This window comes from Propithecus coquereli, unplaced genomic scaffold (assembly GCF_000956105.1).
Source record: "Propithecus coquereli isolate 6110/MARCELLA unplaced genomic scaffold, Pcoq_1.0 Scaffold124, whole genome shotgun sequence".
Classification (NCBI taxonomy): domain Eukaryota; kingdom Metazoa; phylum Chordata; class Mammalia; order Primates; family Indriidae; genus Propithecus; species Propithecus coquereli.
The window spans coordinates 1,386,096-1,396,256 of NW_012136525.1; the positions used below are offsets into that span (position 1 = coordinate 1,386,096).

At 48.7% G+C, this 10,161-nt stretch overlaps 1 protein-coding gene across 1 annotated transcript in view; it reads left to right on the top strand.

Moving 5' to 3' along the window:
- The first annotated feature begins 1,571 nt into the window (after positions 1-1,571).
- The window catches only part of FOXJ2 (forkhead box J2), a 32,614-nt gene continuing 24,024 nt past the window's right edge, over positions 1,572-10,161 (top strand). Inside the window, exons 1-2 of the mRNA XM_012637797.1 lie at positions 1,572-2,701; positions 8,782-9,128. Of these exons, the coding sequence (XP_012493251.1) occupies positions 8,796-9,128 (333 nt within the window). The 5' untranslated portion in view covers positions 1,572-2,701; positions 8,782-8,795. The remainder of the gene's footprint in view (positions 2,702-8,781; positions 9,129-10,161) is intronic.

Sequence of the window (10,161 nt, forward strand, 5' to 3'; positions counted from 1 at the left end):
CTTGCTCAGGCTGGTTTCGAACTCTTGAGCTCAAACAATCAGCCCTCCTCTTTGGCCTCCCAGAGAGCTAGGATTACAGGCGTGAGCCACCGCACCTGGCCCATTTACTGCTTTTAAATTTGAGGATGATTTTTCATTGTGACAACTCCAGACAATGACATAGAGATTAAGAGCCAGGTTTTGGAGTCATTAGGATTTGAGTTTAAGTACTGACTTTGCTACTTATTAATTATGTGAACTCAGACATAGTCAATATCTCTAAGTCATAGTTTTCTTATCCTTAAAAGAGATATAATAATAGTGTCTTATGGGATCCCTAGGAGAATCAAATGTGATAACACATGCAAAGTTCTCAGCTCAATGCCTGGCACATTATGAACATAATCCAATTATAATATATTCATCTAATTTAAATAAATATGGTACATATTTTGCCAAAGACAAAAGACTTTACTACTTAAAGGTGAAATGTAGTCAGTCATCAAGTGTACTCTTGAGTACGCAGTCATTTTTGGGGGCAATTCAAATATTTTATGAACAATATTTTTGTCTTCATATTATCTTATGTGATAGAAAGTAGAGTAGTTTGAGAAAGTTTAATAAGGCAGAGGATGAAATATATAAGAATTTATAGCAGAATAATGTGACTCCAGGAGTAAAAGTGGAGATGGGCTCCCTGGTGGCATTTTCCATCTCTGGTGAGGATTATTCTCTAAGGGGCAGAAGGATGTACTATGAGAACATTCTATATTCTGTGATACTCAGGATAAGGTATTTTATAGGATTGTGAAGTGAACTGAACAATCATATTTTGTATCCTTTGTATACTGGACTGTTTAAAAAGCACTTTCACACAAATTATCTCATTTGGTCCTTGCAATAGCCTTACTGGGTAAGCAGGCCGAGTATCAAGGTTCCCTCTTTACTGACCAAGACTGCGGAGAACAAGGGCCTTGCACAAATTTACAAAGCTGGAACAAGGAATAGGAGCTTGATCTTCTGATGTTTCTTTCTCTGTTACACACTCATTTATCCCTTTATGTATCCACTCATTCAGGAAGCATTTATTGAACTCCAGGATGATATCAGGGTAACATAAACTTCGTCCCAATCCCCATGACCCTTTATAAATTGGGGGTAAGAGAAGCCCACCAAAGACATTCCTGGGACAACTGGGAATGTTCATGTGCATACAGAATGCAACAGAACGAAAAACAGGCCAGTGTACCCGAGTTACTGTGTCAATTGGATTGACAGCTTAAGATGCGCACGAGACTCTCCCGATGGAGAGCAGTGGCTTGTCATCTTGGGTACACAGCTAGCTGCTCGGAGCCCAGCGGCCGGGTGGCGGCTGCAGGTGCGCGAGCGGCGGCGCGTGTCCCCGCTGGGCATCGCGGCGGCGTTTCTCCGCGAGCGCGGCCGCGGCTCTCCCGGCGGAGCGGCCCGCGGCTCAGCGCCGCCCGGCTCCTCCTTAACCCGCGCCGGGAGGCGGCGGCGGCGGCGGCCGGGCGGGCGGGGGAGGGGGAGGGGCGCGGAGTGCGGCGCGGAGGCCGGGGAGGAGCCGGGGCCTGCAGCGGAGCCGAGCCGAGCCCGAGCCCGAGCCGAGCCCTGACACTGTCCGTCCGCCTTCTGGCTCCTCGGGAGCCCGGACTGGCCGGAGCCCGAGAGGTGGCAGCGCGGGGAGCCCCACGCGCTGAAGGGAGCGGACCGGACGGGACGGGACTAGTGGAGGCGCTGCCGCCACAGTAGCCAGTGACGGGAGTCGCGAGCCGCGGCCTCCCGGACCCTGCTGCCCAGGCCAGCTGAGGGAGAGCGGGGAGTACGAAAACCCCACCCTCTGGGGCACCCCAGGAGCGGAGGCGGGAGCGGGGACGGGAGCAGCCTCTCCCCCGTTGGAGAGAAGACCCTTACCACTCCTTACCGCTCGGGCGAGGGAAAGAAGAGACCCCTGGAGGGGACGCGTCTCTCCTTCTAGAGGCGAGGAAAACCCCCATACTGGCCGGGGAGGAGACCCCCAGAAGTAGGAAGGGGTGAGCCTTCCTACAGGAAGCAGCGTGAGACCACCCCGGCGTGCCGCCTCCTCTCCAAACACACACTCTCAACAGTTCAGGACTTTCGAGGCAAAGAGAAAGGGGGATTTGCCTATGGAGTAGGCACCCTCCATCCCAGCCAGTACTCACAGGGCAGAGGAGTCCTTACGTTCGGGAGCAAAGGACGCGCCAGGGAAAGAAGAGGAATCGGCTTTCAGCCTTCCGGAGAGGGGAAGACCTCTCCCCCCAACTTCCTTGGACCTAGACAGTGGAACGGGGTAGAGCCCCTCCACTCAGATCTCCGGCAGACAGAAAGAGCCCTCCACCCCAGACAGAGCCAGTTTGGGGGGGAGGGGGACTCCCCCAAGGGGGAGGAGACAACTCCTGGTTGGGAGAGGCTCCTCCCCTCCTCCCCAGGGTAACTGGCAGGGTGTGGGGGGTGTGCCACCTTCCCCAGGTAGGACCTCCTTCTCCTCCCCCTCCTCCTCCTCCCTTGGCTCCTCAGCCTCAGGGGACCCAGTTCCCCTCCCCAGCTTGGGAGGCTCAGCCAGGTACAGGAAGAGCCACTGAGGATGAGACCTGTCATCTGCCTCTGAAGAGGGGACTCCCTCCAACCCCAAAGTCCAGTACCAGGTGGTTCCCTCCCTCTGCAGGGGGAGCGGTGGAGACAGGTTAGTGTTTTCTTTCATTTTCTCTCTGCCATCTCTAAGCTCTAGTGGGCGTAGGGGCTGAGATGATGGATCTTGGGTTTCATTGTTGGGGAGGGTAGAGTGATAACTCAGAATCCTCTGGGAAATGTGTTCTGGGGAAGCTCTTGGATTCCACCCCACATCCTGCTGCAGAGGCTCCAAGAAACGGATTTCTTAGTATTTGGGGACCACCAGGGATGGGATTCATTTGAAGTCCCTGGGGAAGTGGATGTTTCCATGCTAAGGACAAAGGGATATCAGAAAGTGGCTGCATTTTGAGAACTCCATGCCTACTGTGTAGTGATGATTGATGCGACCCAGCCAGACACCCAGACCAGCATCCATCCTTGGCCATTCTCACCTGAAAAGTGGGCCCTCACTAAAGTCAAGGTGGCAACTTGTGTCCTGGCCTTGTGTAGGGCATGCCGAGGTCAGCTTAGTGTCTGCAGAGATGTTCTCTCCAGCCCACTGTGATTACTGCTCCCTTGACAAGAAAAGCGATCTGTCCGCACTCATCGTATCTCAGACACAAAGAGGCCTCCTCTCCTGACATTCTGTTCCTAGCTGGATGTACGCCTCTACTTACAGGGAAAATGGGAATCCCACATGTCCTGAAGGCAAGAAGAAAGTATACAGGGGAATGGCAGTTCCTGGGTTGAAGTTCTTCCTTAATGCTGACCCTGTACCACTGCCTCAGTCTCCTGTAAGACTCCTGTCCTTTGCTGACAGTTCCTCAAAAAAATTAGATCTTGGATAGGAAGATAGGAGGGTTGCTGCTCAGCTTCCTTCCAGTCTTCCATCTAAATAAGTTGACCACTGGGGAGATTTGACCTCTGAGAGTATATGAGAGTTTCCATCTAGAAAAGCACCTAATAGTTTCATCCTCTCCCTTCCTGTTTCTTGTTCAGTCTGGGTCTTTGGAATCTTGCGTTAAAGTTTTCTTTCATAAGATAGGGAATCATCAAACTCCAGAATCTTCAGAAAAAGCAGGAAGAAGGTGCCAGGAAATCCTCCTAGCAAAGCCTGGACTGTGTTTTTGTAGAACTTTGCCTTTCCACCTAAGGTCACTGGCTGGGTGCTTTCCTACCTGGCCATTAGGAGATACCATCTCTTCTGTATCACAGCAAGGTTAAGTGGGAGGCTTCATCCGACTTGGGCTTTCATATTTTCTTCTCTCTCTTTGTGGGCCATGGGTGGGCTGCCTAAGTTCCTAAGTACATCCACGTGATCCTGGAAGCTACCTGTTAGTGGTTGTCTATGAGATAGGGAGCAACAATGTGCTTATGTTCCTTAATTCAGGTGATTGTGGCTCTATCTCTGTGTTTTGTGTGGGTATGTCTGTGGCGATAGGTAAATATGTGCTTTCCAGACTATACTCCAGTTACCTAGAATTGTGTGTTTTTGGTAGGCCTCTAGAAGCAGGTGCCCCTGCGTAAGGACCTGGAGAAGGTGGTGGTTAGGATGCCCAGCTAAGAGGAAAGGATTGGCCTCCTGCTGGCCAGTGGGAGCCTTTATGACTGTGTGTAATAGTTATCTCAAGCAGCAGGGCAGCCCAGTCTCCGACTGGGACCACTTCTTCTAGATCTAATAAGAGAGCTTCATTTCTGATACCTCTAGTCTCAAAAGGATGAGGACCCTTGACTCCTAACTGCAGAACTCCTTCTTCCACCTTTTAAAAAAGAGACCACTCTGGTGTAACACAGCCTGTTTCTTACAAAGTACTTTGCCAGATGCTGGAGTGCACCTTCTTGAATGGCTCAGAGTGAACTGTATCACAACACAGGTATACTACTGCCACACTGTTTAACTGGCCCTGCTGGGACTGAGTTTCCCTAATGCTTTATGCCTTTGTGGAAATAGTTAGAAGCAGGTGGCTGTTGGGTTGAATTAACTGTGATTCAGAGAGTGCTATTTTCCAGATCATGTCTTATGACTAGTTCCTGCCGAAAGATAAGAGATGATATTCCCCCATTCCCTCATCCTTGGAGTTTTCCTGATCCTAGCAGTGGCACTGGAGTGATGTTATCTCCAAAGGAAAAGTTTGAGATTCTGACGTCCTGAAAACCATTGCAGACTCAGTGCAGCCTTTGCAACCCAAACCATTGCAGGTTTTTTGCTTCTACTCTTACCTCTATGGTCTGTCAGTTTTCTAATTTTAAATTTCTAGTATTCTCTTTTTTCCCCTTTCAAAAATAATAATAGCTATACTTATATGGCACTTACTAAGTGCTTTAAAAATATTAACGAGGTAATACTCATAGCAACCCTTTGTAGGTACATTTATCATCTCTACTTTACAGATGAAGAAACCAAGGAACAGAGAGGTCAAGTACCTTGTCTGAGGTTGCACAGCCAGTAGGTAGTAGAGCTGTGATTGAAACCCAGAAAGCCTGACTCCTTATGTGGTGAACTTAGCGTCTGCTCTCTTAGCTTTCACATTCTGTACAGGGCAGGAACCTATCACTCCTCAATACCTGACGTTGGCACTGTACAGAGAACAATTATTGGCCTGTCAGATAAAATGGGTAGAAAACTGTGCCCAGTATTTTGGATCTCATAGATTTCATCCGGGATTGGTCTTTTACTCCCTCAGAAGGTCTTTCTGTCTGGTTTTCTCTGCCTTTCTCACAGTACTGTAGTCTTCATTAGATGTCCCGTGGATGTGATGGAGCCTGCCCTTTGGCTGCCTTTCCCGGTTTCTATGGGTATTTCCTTTCAGTCTTCCAGCACGCAGAGAAGAATGTGGCCTGACTCAGGTTCTGCCCAGTCCTGGTGGCACGAGGCCCACCTGGAGAGAGAGGTCTGGGTAACTAGGTTGGTTGGACTGAGAAATGGAAGTACCTCTTGTTTGCCTTTCTAATAATAGCCCTGAACATTAGCCTCTTGCCATTATTTTGGGGAGCGTGGAATGTGAGGCAGCCACGACGAGCTCATTAAGCTTCATTCACTTCCCTCCAGGGAGGAAGCTCTGGCGGAGTATGTGACTTCATCCCTTTTATTGAAGGGGGAAACTGAGGCATCAGACTTCATCAGGATGGTTAGGGACACTCAGTTTCAGGTTGTGAATAGTACCAAGGAACCTCAGTCTCTGAAGGTCTACACACTGGGCTGCCCTTCATGAATGGGGAAGTGAAGGGGGTGAGGAGGTGGGATGGGTTAAAGGAGAATGGTGCAGCGAGATCGAAGGATCAGAGGCTGCAGGCTTCTTGTAGCTGGTAAGATTGGATTATATTTTGGGTGCTGAGGCTGTATCTGGAGGGCTGACTGGGAGGATGCTAGGGAAAGGTTAAATTTAACCTCAGTGTCCTAACCTGGTGCTGGGGTAAGTAAGGGCAGGGAAGGGCATAGAACAACTAGCAAAAGGCTGAGAGTGCTTCTCTTTCTGGAATTCACTGTGATTGGCATGTGCCAAGTGGGTTCTGTAAGCCCTCTAAACACTTTAAATCTACTCTCATGCCCCATCCAATCTTGGGAGATTTGTTTCAAATGAAAAAATCAACTAAAAGGCCTCTGTGCTCTTAAGAGGAGATTTCCTAGGGATCTTTGAGATAATAGGGAATGGGGTAAAACTTTTTTACAGACCTCCCATCTGGGGAGGACCCAGGAGAACCCTGGTCATTGAAAAACTGCCCATTGGCATGCTACTGTTCTGCTGCGACGACCCACCTACGGAACTGTGATCATGCCACGGGCACCCTGCTGTAGCCCGGAGGCTGGGGTGTTTTGACTTAGTAGTGCTGGAAGGTGTGAGGCTCCTGGAATGATTAAGTGTTCTTATTAGTTTCCAAGTTTCCATGGTTCAGGACAAGGTGGTAGTAGTAGGATGAAAAGGAGGATGGTGGGGAGAGGAGCTAAGGATAAAGGGGAAACTCTTCATTGCCTGATGCTATTTATAAACATGTCTCCCCCGCCTTTTTTTCTCCTAACAATTCTTGGGTTACAGTTGGGTCTCTTGCTGCCCAGGCCCCTGAGGCACTTCCTTCAGCCTTGTGGACTGGGCGTGTTGCTGGTTAGGAGCACAGGGCTGGCTGCCTGTGTGTACATGCAGATTGCATGGGTGGGACTGCAGAGGAGAGGAGAATGAGTGAGAATGCTGACCTTTAGGAGGAAGGGGCAAGTGTCAAGGGCAGGGGAATCACTTCCTAGGACAGAAGAGTGAGGTAGGAGTCTGGAAGATGTGCTGGGGTTAGGAAAGGGGGCCGCGGTCATATCTGGGATTGAAGTTTGAACTGCACAGTGTGTGGATCTGTGTGTGATTGTGTGTATATTCTTGTGCACATATCTGGCTGTGGATTTTAGAGATCACCCACATGATATGTTACTGTCCAGGATTCTGAACTCTGAGGCAATCTAGCCCTGGCTCCTCAAGAGAAGTGCTTTGGTGGGACTGAGGAAGAAATGCTGGCTGGAATCTGGCAGCTGTACAGGCACAAACCTGTTAGGCAGCAAGAGCTTAGGGGGTTGCTGGCATCAGCTCTAGGGGAGTGCCAAATGGCTACCTAGTGGTTCCTGCCAGCCTTTACAGACCCTGCAATACAGATATCATCCCTCATTCTTCACCTTCCCCCACCAAGACGTCACTCTAGCTATACCTCTCTGCCAGCAAGAGCGCTCGGGAGGTGTGGGTGGCAGCAGGGTGTGCAAACATCAGGCGTGGGCGGTCTGGCAGCTCTAGGAGTTTGCATGGAGGTGCAGCGAGCTGCGTGCCTGGCTGGGAAGGAGGGAGGGAAGAGGAGGGCGGAGAAGGGGAGCCAGCTCTTAGCCCCAGTGTGGCTATTTTTAGCCAGGCTATCTGATTGTTACTGGTGCACACACAGCTGGGTGTCTCCCGGCTCAGTGAAGCCCAGCGGGCTGAGAGGTGGGAGGTCCTTGCTGATGACTTCTTCCTGGTGTTGGTGTCTGTGGGCGGGAGCATGCAAGGGATAGCTTTACAGGTGTGAGGGCAGCTGTGCACTCAGGATCTATTACCTCTGTGTGTGACTTTGTGCTCTGTTGGTAATGTATGCTTTATACCTAATCATGATCTCTGTGTATGTGGCCCACTGTTTATGTGTCTGTCTTGTGTCTGTCCTTTGCTGGTTGTTATAAATAATTTATGCGTGCGATATATCTAATATGCCTCACATGCACATGTGTGTGGGATAAAAAGGGCAAGTGCTCATAATATATCTAATATGAAACATCTTTAAAAGTGTTGGTATGTGCCTCGTTAATGTGTGTTTGTGTTTATGCATGCTGTTTTTCTTTTTTTTTTGAGACAGAGTCTCGCTTTGTTGCCCTGCCTAGAGTGAGTGCCGTGGTGTCAGCCTAGCTCACAGCACCCTCAAACTCCTGGGCTCAAGCACTCCTTCTGCCTCAGCCTCCCGAGTAGCTGGGACTACAGGCATGCGCCACCATGCCCGGCTAATTTTTTCTATATATGTGTATTTTTAGTTGTCCAGATCATTTCTTTCTATTTTTTTTGGTAGAGATGGGGTCTCACTCTTGCTCAGGCTGGTCTCGAACTCCTGACCTTGAGCGATCCACCAGCCTCGGCCTCCCAGAGTGCTAGGATTACAGGCGTGAGCCACCGCGCCCGGCCGCATGCTGTTTTTCTTTACATGTACATTTGTTTTATCTATCTGTGGTTGTTGTATGTAAATATAACAAGCATCATGTAATTGGAGAATGGACTTCGGCTAATTTTACCTGCTATCTAAGTGGGTTTTTTTTTAAACTTAATTTCTATATAGTTTAAAAATACTATGTTGCCCATAGGGCTATAGTAGGTGAATTGAGGAAATAGCTCAATTCAATGTGAAGTTTGATCTCTCTTTTGGTCCTACATGAAGGGAAAGGCCTCTTGGCCATGCTCCACGTTAAGATGTAGGATAAGCAGCAGTCTGTCATCTGGTAGATGATGATGCATTTGCTTGGAGGGCTTTGGAACACCTGGTTGAGGACCATCCCATGGGTCTCCTGTGAGAATTATAATGGGAAGAGACTCTACTTCCCTTAAACACTACGATTTGAGTATTACTTGCCCCCAGCGTTACTTCTCCCCTTTGTCCTCTTCTCTGCAGAACCCAAAAGTACCATGGCTTCTGACCTAGAGAGTAGCCTCACCTCCATAGACTGGCTCCCCCAGCTGACCCTCCGAGCTACCATTGAGAAGCTCGGGAGTGCCTCCCAGGCTGGGCCTCCAGGGAGCAGCCGCAAGTGTTCACCAGGCTCACCCACAGATCCTAATGCCACCCTGAGCAAAGACGAGGCAGCAGTCCACCAGGATGGCAAACCACGGTACAGCTATGCCACCCTCATCACCTATGCCATCAACTCCTCTCCAGCCAAGAAGATGACCCTCAGTGAGATTTACCGCTGGATCTGCGATAATTTCCCCTATTATAAGAATGCCGGCATTGGTTGGAAGGTGGGACTGCTTCTCTAATCTGGGCTTATTTTTTAGCCTTTGACAACTTTTTCTCTACTTTTGTTTCTTCCTATAACCTGTCTAGTTCATTCTGACTTGTCTCAGAGATGTGTAAACTTCAAATCTCATATCTTTTACCCCCTACTTTTTTTCAGTGTTGAACAACTTTTATGAGGTATATTAGGGAAACTCCAGGGATGCCAAGCCATTAAGTATAGTCATCAGGATGGCAGGATGCTGTTGCTCATCACACCCTCTTATCTTCCGATTCCTCAGAAAGGATATTCATTCATTTCACAAATATTTATTGCCACTCTACTATGTTCAAGTCACTGTACGTCAAGGCATGGCATTACTCCCTCCTACCCAGAGGTAGGAATCCCATCAGGTTTCCGTAACTTCATTGCATATAGACATTGGAAAAAAAATAATATAATTAGGTCCTTTACCATCAGCTGGTCCACCAAGCAAGTAATGAGAGGTTAAGTTGTTTGGCTGGAGAGGAAGGAAGAAGGGGCTTCTCTTCCAAGGCTGATATTCTCAGTTTTTTAGAGCAGCAGCTCATTTGCCAGTTGTTGAGTAGGAATGCAGATTTAACGTAGTTTTCTCGCTCTATAAATCACTGGTTGACATACAAACCATATAATAAGCTGGAGACTATTGAAAGCATTCCACTTTTCCTTTGCAAATATGTCCCTGCTAGCTCCCACAACCCCCAACCCTACCCAACACCACACACAACATGTCTTTCCTCCAAATGTTACCATTCTATGGGCTATTGAAAAAAATGAAGGTGATCCATGCCTTTGTTTTACTCAGAATTTATATTTTGTTATTTATATAACCAGTTTATTTTTTTATTTTTTATTTTTTTGAGGCAGAGTCTCACTCTGTTGCCCGGGCTAGAGTGCCGTGGCGTCAGCCTAGCTCACAGCAACCTCAAACTGCTGGGCTCAAGCGATCCTTCTGCCTCAGCCTCCCGAGTAGCTGGGACTACAGGCATGTGCCACCATGCCCGGCTAATTTTTTTCTA